This window comes from Onychostoma macrolepis, chromosome 23 (genome assembly GCF_012432095.1).
Source record: "Onychostoma macrolepis isolate SWU-2019 chromosome 23, ASM1243209v1, whole genome shotgun sequence".
NCBI lineage: Eukaryota > Metazoa > Chordata > Actinopteri > Cypriniformes > Cyprinidae > Onychostoma > Onychostoma macrolepis.
This window is the reverse complement of record NC_081177.1, coordinates 12,026,720-12,044,134: the sequence shown is the minus strand read 5'-3', so window position 1 is coordinate 12,044,134 and position 17,415 is coordinate 12,026,720. Positions and strand designations below refer to the sequence as shown.

At 34.0% G+C, this 17,415-nt stretch overlaps 1 protein-coding gene across 2 annotated transcripts in view; it reads left to right on the top strand.

Moving 5' to 3' along the window:
• Nucleotides 1–17,415, top strand: part of dvl1a (dishevelled segment polarity protein 1a) — a 37,745-nt gene that overhangs the window by 17,588 nt on the left and 2,742 nt on the right. Inside the window, exons 4-14 of one of the 2 annotated variants that reach the window (XM_058762351.1) lie at nucleotides 2,978–3,090; nucleotides 8,192–8,330; nucleotides 9,301–9,394; nucleotides 9,476–9,545; nucleotides 9,737–9,876; nucleotides 11,310–11,386; nucleotides 11,483–11,550; nucleotides 11,666–11,743; nucleotides 11,835–11,969; nucleotides 12,100–12,267; nucleotides 12,818–13,036. In XM_058762351.1, coding sequence (XP_058618334.1) covers nucleotides 2,978–3,090; nucleotides 8,192–8,330; nucleotides 9,301–9,394; nucleotides 9,476–9,545; nucleotides 9,737–9,876; nucleotides 11,310–11,386; nucleotides 11,483–11,550; nucleotides 11,666–11,743; nucleotides 11,835–11,969; nucleotides 12,100–12,267; nucleotides 12,818–13,036 — 1,301 coding nt within the window. Of the gene's footprint in view, nucleotides 1–2,977; nucleotides 3,091–8,191; nucleotides 8,331–9,294; nucleotides 9,395–9,475; nucleotides 9,546–9,736; nucleotides 9,877–11,309; nucleotides 11,387–11,482; nucleotides 11,551–11,665; nucleotides 11,744–11,834; nucleotides 11,970–12,099; nucleotides 12,268–12,817; nucleotides 13,037–17,415 lie in introns of both variants that reach the window. The other variant, XM_058762350.1, reaches the window with a different exon arrangement.

Here is a 17,415-nt window from a genome sequence, read left to right as displayed (position 1 = left end):
TTTACTGCAAGAACAAAAGGCTAAAAAAACACTTTCACATTTCCTTGGCTGTAAAGAAGGCTTTGAGAGTTGTGTGCTGCTGCATATCTGGTTATGTTGTGCCTCTACTGCAAACACACAGATTAAATATTCTCTTTGTTCATATTGAAGATGTTGAAGGCTAAATTTAGATCAATGAGCTTCAGGGATATTTTACAACAGCCTTTCTTTGTGCATCTGTTGCACCTTTTCACTTTTGTGAAAATCCTGTGATTTCTTTATCTAATGTTTGACTTTCAGATTTTTTTTTGTTGTAACCTTCTCACCTCACCAAAGAATTCTTACCACTTGTTTTCTATAGTGTCTAGTGCCATCTAGTGCCAGAACATGTGAAGGTGAACCACAGGCTGCTTCCTTTCTCCCGTCAGTTCTTTTCCCCAGTGTCTCTCCAACAGACTACCAGCCAATTGTGCATGAAATTAATATGACCGTTTCTCCCACAAGAAATCTCCCTCATTTCCATTATAAAAGCTTCACTGTAAGCATTAGTAAGTAACCAAATGTTATCCTCTGCCTGCTATCTTTGTGCTGTGCATTATTTATTGGTCCTGCTGAATACATTTGGTAGGGTGAGCAGAGTATGTTTTCGGCTGTCCCTTGAGCAGCTAATCCGGATTAGTGGACATTAAAAGCACCCGTCTCCGTTGTCCCGCGGGCTCTGCAGGGTGACACAGCTGCCTCCGTCTCCCCCAGGACTGAACTGTCCGTCTGCCCGCTTCCCCCTGTAAATATATATCTTGTAAACTCACAGAGTACAAGAAACGTGCATTAAATGCATCAGTTGGTATTTAATACCATTGTATGATAAAATGTATTTTACAGTGATTTCAGAACTTTGTTCATTTTGCGAAGTTATTTGGAAATCAGGCAAAATTATATTTTAATTGCTTAATCGGTTGTATTTATTTTTTAAGTTTTTTACTTTGCATTTGAAATCAGCAACAAAACAAATAGTGATTTCTCTCATTTTAAAATTCCACAAGAATTTGTATTTTGCTGTCCTAATTATGCATGATTATATAAAGGCATCTTTACACAGCTGAGTCAAGATTCAGAGTAAAAACACAAAGCCAGACTAAATTATGCCTGTTCTGTGTTCAGTTTTAATTGCTGGGTAAATTGCCGTGTCTAAGCAGCATAAATGGCACTACAGAAGCGCCTCTGTGCCACCTTTTGCATTAGAAGCTTTTTATTATTTTCATTTTGCTTCGTTTCTCCCTACAGTTCAGTCTCAACACAAACCTGTGTCCCAGAATTCTGTCTTAACCGTTGAGATCCACTGATTTAATGCATGGATACTGGTGTATTAATTGATGTACTTTTGGTAAATTATCACCATACTGCTGAAGTAACAGGCTCTATCCAGCAGAGAGAGACATTAGCACACTGTGTAGTGTTTGGGCTAATTGTGCTTGAGGGGTGGGACTTTCCTTTTTGGTATGTGAATGCAAGTAAACTTTGGGAAGATTTTCAATTTTCTGGCTCAAAATCATTCAAGCATTTGTTTTGTTTAAGATATTTTCCCCTAAATAGTATCCTAACATTACAAAGGTTTTTTAACTTTCTTATTCATGAGCAGGTTTAAATAGATTTTTGCAGAGCTCCATGGATATTCACAAGAATTCTAACATAACTATGTAACTATATTGTATGTTCTCTTTGGGCTAATATATTATAGAAACAGATTTGAAATAGAGAGAAAAATGGCAAAACTTAAACCTAAGGATTTGTTAATTCTTAAGATGTGAATACATGTCAGTTGTTATACACTGCTTTCAAATGAAATTATAACTTAAATGGATGAATCTATATCTGTGTAAATTCATTTTCTGGAAAAACCCTTGAAGGGATATGAAAGAAAAAATAAAATAAAAATAACAGTTTGTAAGCATTATTTGCATTGTTATAGTGGTCAGTTTATTAAAAGAGTTATGCAAAACAGGTAACAGTAATAACATGCAAATAAAATCTCTACTAAAAGTCGCTGGGGTATATTTGTAGCAATAGCCAAAAATACATTCTATGGGTCAAAATTATTGATTTTTCTTTTATGCCAAAAATCATTAGGACATTAAGTGAAGATCATGTTCCATGATGATATTTTGTAAATTTCCTGCTGCAAATATATCAAAACTTAATTTATGATTAGTAATATGCATTGCTAAGAACTTCATTTGGACAACTTTAAAGGCGATTTTCTCAATATTTTGATTTTTTTCCACCCTCAGATTCCAGATTTTCAAATAGTTGCATCTTGGCCAAATATTGTCCTATTATAACAAACTATATATCAACAGAAAGCTTATTTATTCAGCTTTCAGATGTTGTTTAAATCTCAATTTCAAAAAATTGACCCCTATGACTGGTTCTGTGGTCCAGGGTCACAAATGTGTACTGCCTCTTTTCTGTAGGTATAGTGTGGCACTCATTTGTATATTTAAATGTGAGCATCTTTGCATTTGTCACAGCGTGCTGTTCTCACAAACCTCATGTTCCTTTTCTGCCCTGAGCATTCTAACCACTCTGCTAGAATAACTAGCCTTTGGCATATCCACATACACTTATTCATTCCCACACTGCATCGCGGCCCCATTTACCCTCAACCTGCTCTTCTGGGGCCCAACCGCAGCCCTGCAGGATTTGAAACTCCTGGGCTGCAGTTCGTCGCAGCTGGTCATAAACACTTACCATAAATTTTCAGCTTTGAATAACTAGTGACAGCTGCTGAAAATGCTAGGCTGTAAATCATATACTCCTAAACAATGAAATATCTGTTGGCGATGAAATTGAATGTAGGTAATCATAATTTCAGAAGATTTTCCAGAACAATTTCTCTACTTTTGTGGCCAAGTGTATTATGACTCAGCATAATAGAGATGGTTTCGAGACTATATAATAAAGACCTCTCTCTTTTTGTGTGTGTGTATGTGTGTACTAGTGCCAATGCGGTGAGCAGTCGGGATGGATTGGACACAGAGACGGGGACGGAGTCTCTCCAGAGCCAGCGGAGAGAGCGGGAGAGGGAGCGAGCTCACAGGAGGGCACGAGAAAGTGAGTGACTTTGAACAATACTCAGCAAAACAGACCTTTTCTCACACTATACACACATCACATATCATGTGCCAGGGATCAGGAAACATATGATACAGATATGGCATTATTTGTAAAGACCGTTCTTACCCCAGGTGTTTTCCTCAGGCGATGAGTGTCTGGCAGGAGAATGAAATATTCCAAGCACAGACACGTGAGACAAAAAAAAAAAAAAAAACCTGCTTTTTAGTTGGTAAGCTGTTTTAGGACAGCTACTGCTAAGGTAACAATATTTAAAAAATATTAATGAATATTCAAAAAAAAAAAAAATTAGTGAGGTAGTTCGATGAAATTATGTTTTTAACAAAACATAAGATAAATATATTTAAAAAAAGTGATTAACTTCCTAACACTTTCCTTAAAAGGTGATGGTTAAAAGAATGATGATATTTTGTTTTCTTTATGGAGTTAATTAAATCATTAATTTACAAGGGAAAGTATGGTAACAGGGTCGACATATATCCTGACACAACCCTTTACAGAAGAAAGAGTTTGCGTGGAAAATGTACATTTTTGTTAATACAGAGATGAATCCGAGGTGGGGACAGGCTAAAAACAGCATCCTCATGACATTAAAAAAACACCAACAAATTAAATGTATTTTTTTATTTTTAAAAAATTTTATATATTTAATGTAGAGTAAGTTCTGTATTTATTTATTTTTTCACATCTACACTACCGTTCAAAAGTTTTGGTTTGGTAAAAAAAAAAAAAAAAAAAAATTTGTAAGTATCTTATGCTCATCAAGGCTGCATTTATTTGAAAATACAGTAAAAATACTTTTTATTATTATTAAATATTTAAATGAGCTGAAATAAGCAAAATGTTCAGCATCATTACTCCAGTCTTTAGTGTCACATGACACTTCAGGAATGATTCAAAATTATTGTTTTGATGGTTTGGTGCTCAAGAAATATTTCTTATTATCAGTGTTAAAAACAGACATTTTGTGATGTGATTTGTAATGTAATACTTTTTTTCCGGAAATTCTTTGAATAAATAGTTCAAAAGAACAGCATTTATTTGAAATAGAAATCTAGTGTAACATTTTATGTCTTTACTGTCCCTTTCGAAAAAACAACAACTTTGAATGGTAGTGTATGACACAAAAATTTTCCCAAAAAGTGAATAAATAATGACATAATTTTCCTCTAATACTCCTCCAACGTCATTACTTTAACTTCAAACACTTTCAAAGCTCTAAAATATGTTACAGGGTGTTGCAGGATGTAGTTGATTTTTTCCCACCATGTCCCCTTTCTGTGTTTGTTTGCTGGAAGTTTGCTTGTTTTAAACCAGTACAGAAAGTTTGTTTTTGTTGGTGTGCATGCTGACTTGAGCTCTGGGTAAAGAGAGGTCACTGAAATATAAAGGCTTCCTTTTTCGCAGAAACATATTCTGTCATCGGCAAAGAATGTTCTTGGCTCCTTATAGGTATTTTTGCCTTCAATGAGAAAAGATTAAAGGTGTATGTATGTTGTCAATAGATTTTAAGGTGATTGAAAAAGTCCCAACTATGTCTAGAATGCCTGTATTGCTGAAGCTGATTATCATAGTTGATTTCCTCAGCCTCTTACTGTATAGAAAAGTGCAGGATTGCTTCCTTCTCATACTATCTGATGTATTTGTGGAAGCCCCGCTGTTTCTCCAGTTCTGTCCACTGGAATCATTTCATGCTCTTCCTCTCTATTTCTCCTGCTGTTTGCACTTCATTAGTGCCAAGTGCATTAATTAGTGCAGCTTCATTAGCAGCGACACCGTCAGACACAAGAGACAGATGGAGGTGTTTGTGTGTGTGTGTGTGTGTGTGTTTATGTGCTTGCTGAAGATACTGATGATTTATGGATATTCGTTGAACCTCTGTGTTTCCAACTGTCTGTTAGAGACATCAGACCCCGTGGAGTGTTTTTGTAGTGTCAGTACTTTCAGTTTGTTGTTCCCCAACACTTGATGGTTTAATGGTTGTGATCCAAACTGTACTTGGGTTTTTTGAGTCTGTCTTTGAAGTAAAGCATCTATTCGCTATTAGCATGTGTATGTCTGGAGCAGTTGTGTAGCTGTGCGATGTGTCTCTGGAGGTTTTGGATGTAGAGCGTGTGAGAAATGTGTCAGGTCAGCTCCCCTTTTCTTCTCCAGAAATAGTCATGCATAGTAGAGCTGGTAAGCCCAGAAAGCTATCATGATAGATCATACAGTCATTTTAAGGACTAACGCTTGTGCGTTTTCTGATGATTATATATATTAATAACACACACATGCATATATTTATGTATGTGTGTGTGTGTGTGTGTGTGTGTAAATACAAATAAAATAAATATTTATATATTTGTAAAAATACAAATAAAATAAATATATATATATATATATATATATATATATATATATATATATATATATATATATATATATAAATAATGTATTTTTTCTTATATAAATATATTTTTAATATGTAATTAATATTAATGTTTTAATTACATTTTAATATATTAATATTTTTATTAATATTTATATTGTATTCGTTAAAAATTTATTTTAAAAACAGTTTTTAACATTGATAATAATAAGAAATGTTTCTTGTGCAGCAAAATGATACTGAAGACTGGAGTAATGATGCTGAAAATTCAGCTTTACAATCACAGGAATTACATCTCAAAATACATAAAAAATTATAGTAATATTTGATAGTTTTTACAATATTTTTGATCAAATAGATACAGCCTAGGTGAGCTTAAAAAGTACATGTATATTTTTATTTTATCAGAATTTTATCTGAATATATATATATATATATATATATATTGTTATTATTATTATTATTTTATATGTACAAATGCACAAATTCCTTTCTTTGATACTGACAAATCTATTTATTTTTCACTATTGATTTGTTTTCACTACACCAGCAACAAATGCAAAATTCAGATGGCTTTTCACTCACTTTCTGTCATTCCTGCGGAGTCAGAGGGTATTTTGTCAAGGTTGTCCCAGTGATGACCTCTGCTGGGTGTGACTGGATGAAAAATATGTGTTTTCTTATTAAGGACAGGTGTGTGCCCTAGGGGCAGAAGGAGTGAGAGAGGAGATCTCTTTTCTAGCCTCAGGCACTTATCTGTTAACCATGCTGAGCCACCGATATTCAGTTTCCATTTTGCTGTTTGGTGTACATGTAGGTGTTGATTTGTTTTGGGATTGGCTCGTCTTTAGGCTAAGCAAGATTTTGTGAATTCATCGTTGTGTGGTGTTTTGCTGTCATCGTGAATGCACAACAAAATGACAGTTTTTCTTTGTGCACAGCTTTACAGTTAAAGTCATCAGTTATCAGTGGCAGCAGTGCCCAGAGGCTTATATGTGAGTAGCGTAGACTGCACCCTCGCTCAGGGCTTGTTCATTGTCTTACACACTCCTGTGCCGTTAAAGTGGAAACTGATGCAGGGGCATATTTGATAGACAGTCGAGTTCCTGCGTGAAGGAGGTTACGTTTCATTGAGCCCTTGATATGTTGCAAGCTAATGAGAGGTGCAGCACTGTAATGAAAACTGTGCAGCAGCAGAGGTAAGACAAATGCATCTCTCTGATAACAAGAATATTTTGTGTAGATATTTAAGTTTAAGATAGGCGTGAATGTTAGGATTTCTTTTTACTTTTTGTACACCACCCCCTATAATTCATTTTAAGTTATAGATAAAATAAAAATATTATGAGTTGTAATCTTGTTGCTGTGGAACATATATATATATATATATATATATATATATATATATAAACTTTATATATTTTATATTTTTATGTATCAGTTTTGCAATATAAAGCTTAAATAATAAATATAATATTATGAATATAAGTTTATTTCAGCTCATATACACTTATTATTATTATTGTTGTTTCTAAATTTTTAGACTTTTTAAACTTTTAATATTTATAATTTACTAGCCTATATAATGTTACATCTGTAAAATAATAGATGTCAAATCCTGTGTCTATAAGTATATTCTACTTACCATTTAAAATTTACTTGAGATTTATTATAATCTCTTGATCAGTAGTATTATTCAGTAGTGAATTATCTGGACTAGCAAACATTAGAAATAGTTCAGAAATATAACAGGATTTAGGCCTTTTATAAAAAGCGTTTTAGTCTTTTTATAGCCTGTTCTGATTTTAGTATGAATATACTCTTCACTTACATTAATATTGCGCTTCACAGGCATAAGGTCATCTCCTGAAGTCAGATGTAGAGGGAACATTTCCAGAGATTTGTTTTGGTGCCCACATCTTGAGCGAATTCATCTTCATCTTCTGTTATCTCTCTTTCCTGACGTCTAACGCATACTAAAGTTAGCCTAAAGGGACTCTGGAGAGGCTATAAATGCATTACCCACCTGTGGACCATCCTTTCTGAAAAAAAGGGCTGCTGATAGGCTGCAGGTGTGCAGCTCATCTCGCCGCAGGCCTGTGCTTATACCCTTGATCGTTGGGGTGATACCGTTGTCCTGTGAACTCACACATGGCATGGAATGATAGAGCTTCCTCTGTGTGTGAAGAGTCAAATATGGTTGGATAAAATAGCTGTGACTGATTTGTGCGCATGAGTGGCTATGTGGAAGGTAATGGTCTGAAATGGGCACTCCTGCAGTACTGGAATGTTTCGGTCGCTCATGGGGTCCACAGCGCTCTTATCATTTGGTCAGACCGTTTCAGCGCATCCGATGCCACCCAGAGACACAGCTTCGTCCTTGTCTCTGTATGTATACCCCAGCATGCTTTTTGACTGATGTGATGGTTTCTAGAAAAGAATAGCTTCATAAACCTTCAGTTCTTCAGCATAAAGCCCATTTGAGTATTATGACTGCACACTTTCATCCGTAGATTGTTTGAAACTTTTAAATGGACCAGGGTTCAATTCCTTTTACACAAAGACTGTCCTGATAAGTTCATTATCAAGGAAACAATCAAATTTGTCATTCAGTGCTATTATGCGTTTCCCAGAATTATGTACTGTATTCTGTCTTTGAAGTGTTGTTTTTCCTCAGCTTTTAAACAATGTCTTTTTGTTTTGTCTCAGTCCCTCGCGTGAACGGTCACTCGAAATCAGAGCGGGTGAATCGTGACTCAGCTGTTGGCTATGACAGCACATCAGTCATGAGCAGTGAGCTGGAATCCAGCTCGTTTATTGACAGCGAGGAGGATGAGAATGCCAGCAGGTCAGATATTACTCAATGTCTTTCATTTTCCTGGAACACTTAAATGTGAATTTGTTTGGCTGAGAGTGCACAATGACTGTACTAATTTGCCCACTGACATGACAACGTTTCACTCTAATTTAATTGGTAAAGCTGGCCAAAGAATTAAATATGAATTATGGTTTATTGGTCAACTGAAATGATTTAATCATGTTTAATCTCCCCCATAGTTCATGCATTCATGATTAAAATTAAAATGCTCTCCTATTTTGTCCTAATAAAATAAAAAAAAAAATAAAATTATTATTTTAGGTATCACTACATCATAATGTACTGTATTTAAAAACAAAAAACAAAAACTTGTTTTGAGATTTGCTGAAGATTGCATTATAAGGTTTTATTAAATATTAACGATCACAAAGTAGTATAAAAACCTCTATTATCAAATAAATAAATAAAATAAATCTCTAATATCAAGCTGTAACAGTTATGATACCAATATATTGTGTGACAAAATGTAAGTCAACAGCAACTTGTTCCTCACATAAAGCTATAATATAAAATAGTGAATTAAGTAATATGGACTTCTTTTATAGTGCATTTTTACTACAAATTCATTGTTGCCATATACTGTAAAACTTATCAAGATTATCCATAACTCCATACCGGACTCTATCCATGGGCAGTATTCTAGTAATATAGGTCAACCAGGTCTCAAACTGAGGAACAGTGTCTGATTTCCACAGCTTTAGAATGACACTTTTAGCAATAATCATTCCGTAAATTATGGTACTTTGTACAATCTTTTTAGATTTTTGTGTGTGAATGCCTTAGTGCCAGTCAGAATAAAACTTTTCTAGTGAGTTTTAATTAAGAACCTAACATGAATTGACCTCAAAACTGAACTCATTTTGGAGATCATGTTTGGTTTCATAATGACATGCTGCTTCATTAATGTAGCATTGATCTCTCATTTTTTCTGAAGCCACAGACTTAGCAGTTCAACCGAGCAGAGCTCTTCATCACAACTCATGCGTAGACATAAACGCCGACGACGGAGGCAGAAAGTCACCAAAATGGACAGGGTGAGAATGTGGTGGAAAAATTACACATCTCTACACGTTTGTGTTTGATCTGTATTAATCTTTTATATGTTCTTTTGACAGTCCTCGTCCTTCAGTAGTATTACAGACTCCACAATGAGCCTCAACATTATCACTGTCACTCTCAATATGGGTAAGAACCTATTCACTAGATCACCCCGTTCTTTTTCCCATCATCCATCCCTTGCCTCCTCCCTCTTATCTCTTATCTTTTCACTCCACCTGCTTAATGAACTGAACCTCCTGTATTTCAAGGTCTAGTGTGCTCTAAATATAGATGAACACGTCATTGGGAGTTCACAGCCTTACCTCTCTTTCTTACAGAGAAATACAACTTCTTGGGTATCAGTATAGTGGGTCAGAGTAATGACAGAGGAGACGGAGGCATCTATATTGGCTCTATTATGAAAGGTGGAGCAGTGGCGGCTGATGGCAGGATTGAGCCTGGAGACATGCTGTTACAGGTGAAATGATCAGCAGTGTGAAACCACTTTCAAGTGCACTTGAAATGCTCTTTTAGGAGGGTTACAAATGATCAAATCTGCTTCCTGATAATTTCCAGTATCCACAATGTTACTTAAAGGGAAATTCTGTCATGATTTACTCACCCTCATGTCATTCTATTTGGTAAATACCACTTAAATGCTAACACCAGGAAAATCATCTTTTGTATATCCTCAATGTCATTGCGACATTGTCAAATTAGATAATAGATCATTTTCACTTACAATGATTCCTTGAACAGAACTGAAACTGGCCTGTTATTGTAAGTCTCTTCTCTTTTTAGTTTCTAAATGCACTTGTGGAATTGTCAAGATTTGGGTCACCTCCCTGTGTTGTTGACTTATTGTGCTCCAATCCCGTTCCTTCCTGCTATATGACCTTTTAGTCACATTGACCACAAAGGACAGAATGGTGCTTTCAAGTCTTTGTCATTTATTTACATAACAAAGGGGTTTTCCTCACCCTGGTGCTCTGATTTAGAAACCATAATGATTAGATGACCCTGTGCTATTAGGTGAATTTTGCAAAATGATGATGATGTTCAAGTGACCATAAAACATCACACATGTAAACAAACAGGCAGTTTGGTAGACTAAGAAACTGTGGCTTTTTTAAAGTAAAAAAACAATTTGTTCCAAACTCATTTGAATTCATTTCTATTGTTATACATAAAAGAGATATCCTGTTCATCCTTTTGTATGCAATTACAATGAATTTGTAGTAAAAATGCACTATAAAAAAGTCCATATTACTTAATTCACTATTTTATGTAAAAGCTTTATGTGAGGAACAAGTTGACTTACATTTTGGTCTGTTTGTCACACAAAGCTATCAGATTTCAGAATATAGTTCGTATAGTCATTTGGTCCACTTTTACAATACCTTTATGGAGCGTCACACCTAGTTTCCATTCACCTTTGATCTATTGAAAAGAGTGGCCAGGATTCTCTTCATTCACCTTTTATGTTCCATAGAAGAAACTAACTCGTATGAGATTTGTACTATTTTTTTTTTATTTCTAATAATTGTATTATTCATTATTTTATTTATTAAATGTATTATTTTATTAATAATTATTATTAATTTATATTGTTTACTTTTTAAAGTCAGTAAATAATAATACAACTTATTTTTGTTTTGTTTTTTTAGGTGTACTGTCAATATATATATTTTTAGGTGTACTAAAATATATATATATTGTTATATATAAAAAACCTGTAGTGGAGGAGCATCTACAGATAATACAATAACAGTTCATTATAATTCCATATTGACTCTGCACAATAGTTGGACTTTTGTTGAGAAATTTTCAAGTAAAAAAACAAACAAAAAACCTTCATCTGAAGTAATGCATCAAATAATGGGAGGTTTAATGGAACTATAATTTCCTCAGGTCAATGACGTGAACTTTGAGAACATGAGTAATGATGATGCTGTCAGGATTCTACGGGAGATTGTCTCCAAACCTGGGTGAGATTGGATGTTACACCTCAGTTGATTGATACATTTTCAGTGAATCTGAATGCTCTCTTTAACATGGTTTTGTGTTTCATTTGTCCTCTACAGGCCGATAAGCCTAACAGTGGCGAAATGTTGGGACCCCTCTCCTAGAAGCTACTTCACCATCCCTAGAGGTGGTGAAGCTAAATTATAGATATGAAGCTAAATTATAGATATGAAGACCCATGCTGCATTTATGGATCAGTTTTATTGGATTGTACTTAAATTCTGCTGTCTGTCTGTCCTCAGCCGAGCCGGTGAGACCCATCGACCCTGCTGCCTGGATCTCACACACTACTGCACTTTCTGGGCCATTCCCCCATTATGGTATGATCAAAGTCACTGTCCTAGAGATCATCTGTTAATAGAATGGCAGATTTATGATGCTCAACACTGTCATTTCTCTCTCATTTCACAGAGTTTGATGACCTCCCACTTTCAGTGTCAAAAACAGACATGGCAACTATAGTAAAAGTTATGCAGCTACCAGATTCAGGCTTGGAGATTAGAGACCGAATGTGGTTAAAGATCACTATAGCCAACGCTGTCATCGGTTTGTGCCTTTCTTTGCTGTGGTTTGAATTTGTTGGGTGGGAGATACTTTCCTTAGCATCTAGTTTTTGGTAGATGTTTTGTATAATCAATGTATTATTTTTCTCATTTGCTCAATCTCTGTATTCCAGGGGCTGATGTTGTCGACTGGTTGTTCTCACGGGTGGAGGGCTTCAAGGACCGTCGGGATGCTAGAAAATACGCCAGCAGTTTGTTGAAACACGGCTACCTGAGACACACAGTCAATAAAATCACCTTCTCGGAGCAGTGCTACTACACCTTTGGAGACCTGTGCCAAAGTACAGTGAACACGCACCTAAATTGATAAGATTAAGTTTTATATCACCAAGGCTACATTTATTTGATCAAAAATATAGTAACATTGTGAAATATTATTAGAAATTAAAATAACTGTGTTGAATTTTAATGTATTTTGAAATGTAATTTATTCATGTGATGGCAAAGCTGATTTTCAACAGCCATTGCTCTAGTTTTTAGTGTTGCATGATCCTTTAGAAATCATTCTAATATGTTGATTTTGTGCTTAAGAAACATTTCTGATTATTATCAGTATTAAAAACCTTGATTGTGTCTTTACTATCACTTTTGATCAATTTAATGTGTCTTTGCTGAATAAAAGTATACATTTTTGTCAAAAAAAAAACAGAAAAGAAATGACCAGCCCCACCAACTTATTAACCCTAAGTGCACCTTTAATACATTAAGATAAGATCTGACTTAAAGGTTAAGTTTGGTGCTTAGAGTTATAAATCGTCATTAATAATACTACAATTAAAACGACGTGAAATATAGAAAATTGTAATGATATTGAAATTCTTCTGTTTTCAGATATGGCTTCTCTCAATCTGAACGAGGGATCTAGTGGTGGGGGCTCTGACCAGGATGGTCTTGCTCCTCTTCCTCCTCCAGGAACCAACCCCTGGCCCCTCGGCGGTCAGCCCTACCCTTACCCAGGTTACCCCGCTCCTCCACCCGGCTTTCCTCCTGGATACTCGGACCCTTGCCACAGTTTTCACAGTGGCAGTGCAGGCAGCCAACAGAGCGAAGGTGGGTGTTGTTTGTGTGTAAGACAGCGCAATAAATGATGCACTGATGGATAAAAGGGAAAACCCCTTTCCATGCTCGTCCCCACACACAATCCCGTGAGCTTCCTGTGTGACTTTTTCTTTCGGTTTCAGGTGTGCCTAATGAACTATTACGTTTGTAGCTGCTCAGATGTATTGGAAATGGAATTTACTACAGTAAAATGGAAACCATCAGTGGGTTTGTTGTAAATCTGCATGTAGGGTGATTAGGTACAGTACTACAATATATTCATGCAGGCTGAGTTTTGCTTTCAGTACCTGAATGAACACTGCACCCAGCCAGAATGACATCATTGACACAAGACCAGTAAATCATGTGCACATATTTGCATTATTAGACCACATTTCAGTCTGTCCATTTATTCAGAAAGTATTTAAAATATATTTAAAATTATTTTAAACTATTTTGACATATTAGCAGTTATTACTTACGTAAATCAAATGCATAGTAATTAATTAGTCAGATACAGTTAAACTAGAAGTAAACAAAGGCTGATGTTACATTCATAACACCATTGCTGGACATGAAAATGATCTATAATGTGAATGATTATAATTGATGTGTAATTTAATTCAAGGTACTAGACATATTATAAGTAAAAAAAATTAGGACAGACTTTAATATTGACACCTGACTATATGTTAAAGTTTTGACAAATACATTTTAATAAACATTAAACCGTAAAAATATAAAACACAAACAGGAAAAAGTCTGATGTTTTTGTATTATTACTTCTAAATTGCCCAAAACAATACAAAAATATTTAAAGAAGATATGATGATGAATAATTATTTGATTTATTGTAAATAAAATTGCATAATAAAGAGTAATCATAATCATAAAATAGCATTAATTAATGACTTTTTCTGTAACTTTCTCAAACGTTTTTAAAATATCTTTAAACTTTTATTTATATAGGTATTAGTGCTGTCAAACGATTAATCAAAATAAAAGTTTTTGTTTGCATAATATATGTGTGTACTGTGTATATTTATTATGTATATATAAATACACACACATACAGTATATATTTTGAAAATATAGTGTATATACATTTATATTCTTATATTTTATATAATATATTAATATATAAACATAACATATTTTTCTTAAATATATACATGCATGTGTTTGTATTTATATATACATAATAAATATACACAGTATACACACATATATTATGTAAGAAAAACCTTTATTTTGGATGCGATTAATCGCAATTAATCATTTGACAGCACTAATAAGTATATATATTTTTATATTTTGTTTATATATTAAACTTTATTTATATATGTGAGAATTAATTTTTATCTTCATCATTGTTACATTTATTGAGTGTTACAATTATCCTTTCTTTAAATTAAATGACTTTATTTATTGAAATCTGGTTTAACAGTAAGACTAAATCAAGATCTCAAATGCCAACTTTTTTTTTTTCAATTATTCCATTTCCAGAGAATCATCATTGTCGCTGTATTCACTTGGATATTCCATATATGTGGTATGGCCAGACTTTTAAATCATTTACACTGCTTATGCCACCCTTTGCATAAATGTGCATGGTGGAGTTAGTACAGAGTTAGGAATGTGAATAGGTAATAATGCAAAGGTCATTGATCGTAATGACTTTTTTAACACCGATCCAACCTACTCAAGTTTGGTCGCTTTGGGAAGCATAACATATGGTGGCATCACAGAAACTGGAGTGCAGGGTTTTTTTTTTTTGAAGAGCTTGTTGGTATATTCGGTGTGGGAGTGTTAGTTGAAGATCTGGTTGGGCAACATGTCGTAATTCTGATATTCCCTCTGTTTTTGCTGGCCGTCTATAGACTGATGGAATTTTCTTCTATTCACGGGGTATCCGGTAAGATTAGCACTCTCATTTAAACGTCCTCCCGCCCCACCTTTTCTCCTTGACATCTTTTTATTCCAGTGGTTTGTCATCATATGGTATATGAATCATTGGGGTGGCCATTGTGACTCCCCAGCTGTGTTGCTTGTTTGTGTTTCTTGTGTGGGCATGTGCAGTTTTACCCTCATTGTGCATGAGAATCTGACTGATTCTCATCCTTTGAAAAGTTGTTATGCGATACACTTACTCTTTTTGCCAGTCTGAAATCTGAATCAACTAGGAAAAGTTAAAGTGAATATTTCCATGATACTGTATGATGTGAGTTAAAGCTTATTGTATTCCCAAGAACTGTATTATTGCAAAAATTTAGGCCATCCATGTCATTTTGACCTACCCTCAATGCTGACGTTGGTTAAAACACATAACCACCACAAAATGTTCATATTTGTACCATATCGTTTCTGTTGATGTATTGATGTTAATTACCCTCATGGTATTGCTGACCTTCACACCGTGTCCTAACCAGGTGCGACATTACAGCCAATCAGAGCACAGATGAAGAGCGTAAAACTAAACATGTACCTTCCATGATGCTTCTCCAGACAGCTTTTTTATGGTGTTTCTTGTCAGAATTGGGGAATTTGTTTTGGTTGATTTTAGTATTACATACTGAATATTTGTTCATATTTTGGACATTTTTTTAATGAGACCGTTTCGGTAGAGCGCAAAAATGTTGCTGCACAATATGAAGGATTTGTTAGATTTTTGTCAGCTTCCACAATCATTCTGTCTGTATATTTTTGATGTTTAGTATATACTACCATTCTAAAGTTAGGGTTTGGTTAAGATTTTTCAACATTTTTGAAAAGTCTCTAACGCACACCAAGGTTGCAATTGTTTTCAAAAACACAGTAAAAATAGTATGAAATATCACAATTAAAATGAACTCTTTTCTCTTTTTAATATATTTTGAAATTTAATTTATTTCTATGATGACAAAGTTGAATTTTTAGCCATTAATCCAATCTTCAGTGTCGCATGATCCATCAGAAATCATTCTAATATGCTGATTTGGTGCTAACATAACATTTCTTCTAGTGCTGTCAAAAGATTAATCGGGATTAATCGCATCCAAAATAAAAGTTTTTGTTTACATAATATATGTGTGTACTGTGTATATTTGTTATGTATATATAAACACACACTCATACAGTATATATTTTGAAAATATTTACATGTGTATATATTATATATTTTATATATATATATATATATATATATATATATATATATATATATATATATTAAGGGTGGGCGATATGGCAAAAATATAATATCATGATATTTTTAAGAAAAATCACGATTCACGATTTTATCACGATTCTTTGTCATGTTGGTTTTACTATTTTGCAAGTTGTCTGAGCATTACAGCCAAACTAATTTCCCTATTATAAAGATAAAACCTTTCAAGATAGGAAGGAGTCTATACATAAACCTTGTGTGTTTTGACAATTATTTGACAAGTATTAGTGCACAAGATAACTTGGTTCAGTAATCAGGCGCTTTTTGACAGGCTTTAGCACGCGCGCTTCGGGTGTACGGGCTCAGAAAAAGCGCACGTCAGACCGACGCGTGAATAAAACATTTAACCGGCAAGGCTTTAAAGCAGATCCGAATAATGTACAGTATATTGAGACGGAGGAATAAGAACTGCAGCTGATAGAATGTGCGCTGTAGCACGATACTACGATATTTCTTCAAAAGCAGATCGTGGAGACATTTTTATCGTCCACGATCAAAAATCGTCATATCGCACACCCCTAATATATATATATATATATATATATATATATATATATATATATATATATATATATATATATATATATATATATATATATATATATATATATATATATATATATATATATATATATATTTATTTATTTAATATACAAATATAACATTTTTCTAAAATATAAACATGCATGTGTGTATCTAAATATACATAATAAATATACACAGTACACACATATATTATGTAAACAAAAAACTTTTATTTTGGATGGGATTAATCGCGATTAATCTTTTGACAGCACTAATTTCTTCTTCTTATCAAAGTTGAAAACAGTTGTGCTGCCAACCTTGATAAATGTATTTTTCACAATTCATTGATAAATAGAAAGTTCATAGGAACAGGATTTATTTTAAACATTTTTAAAACAATGTCTAAAAAGTATTTTTACCGTCATTTTTGATCAATTCAATGCATCATTGCTGAATAAAGGTATTCATGTGAACTTAAACGTTTGAAACAGTGTAAATGAGAAGCTGGACTTTTATCCAATGATATTTTGCGTGGGTTGACACTATAGAAATATAAATCAAGCAACTAACCAAATGTAGATGTGCTTTTCACGGCTCTAATTCGAAATTTGGGTAAAATTGAAAAAAATGGCTGTCATTGCTTGTCGAGTCTGGTTAGCAT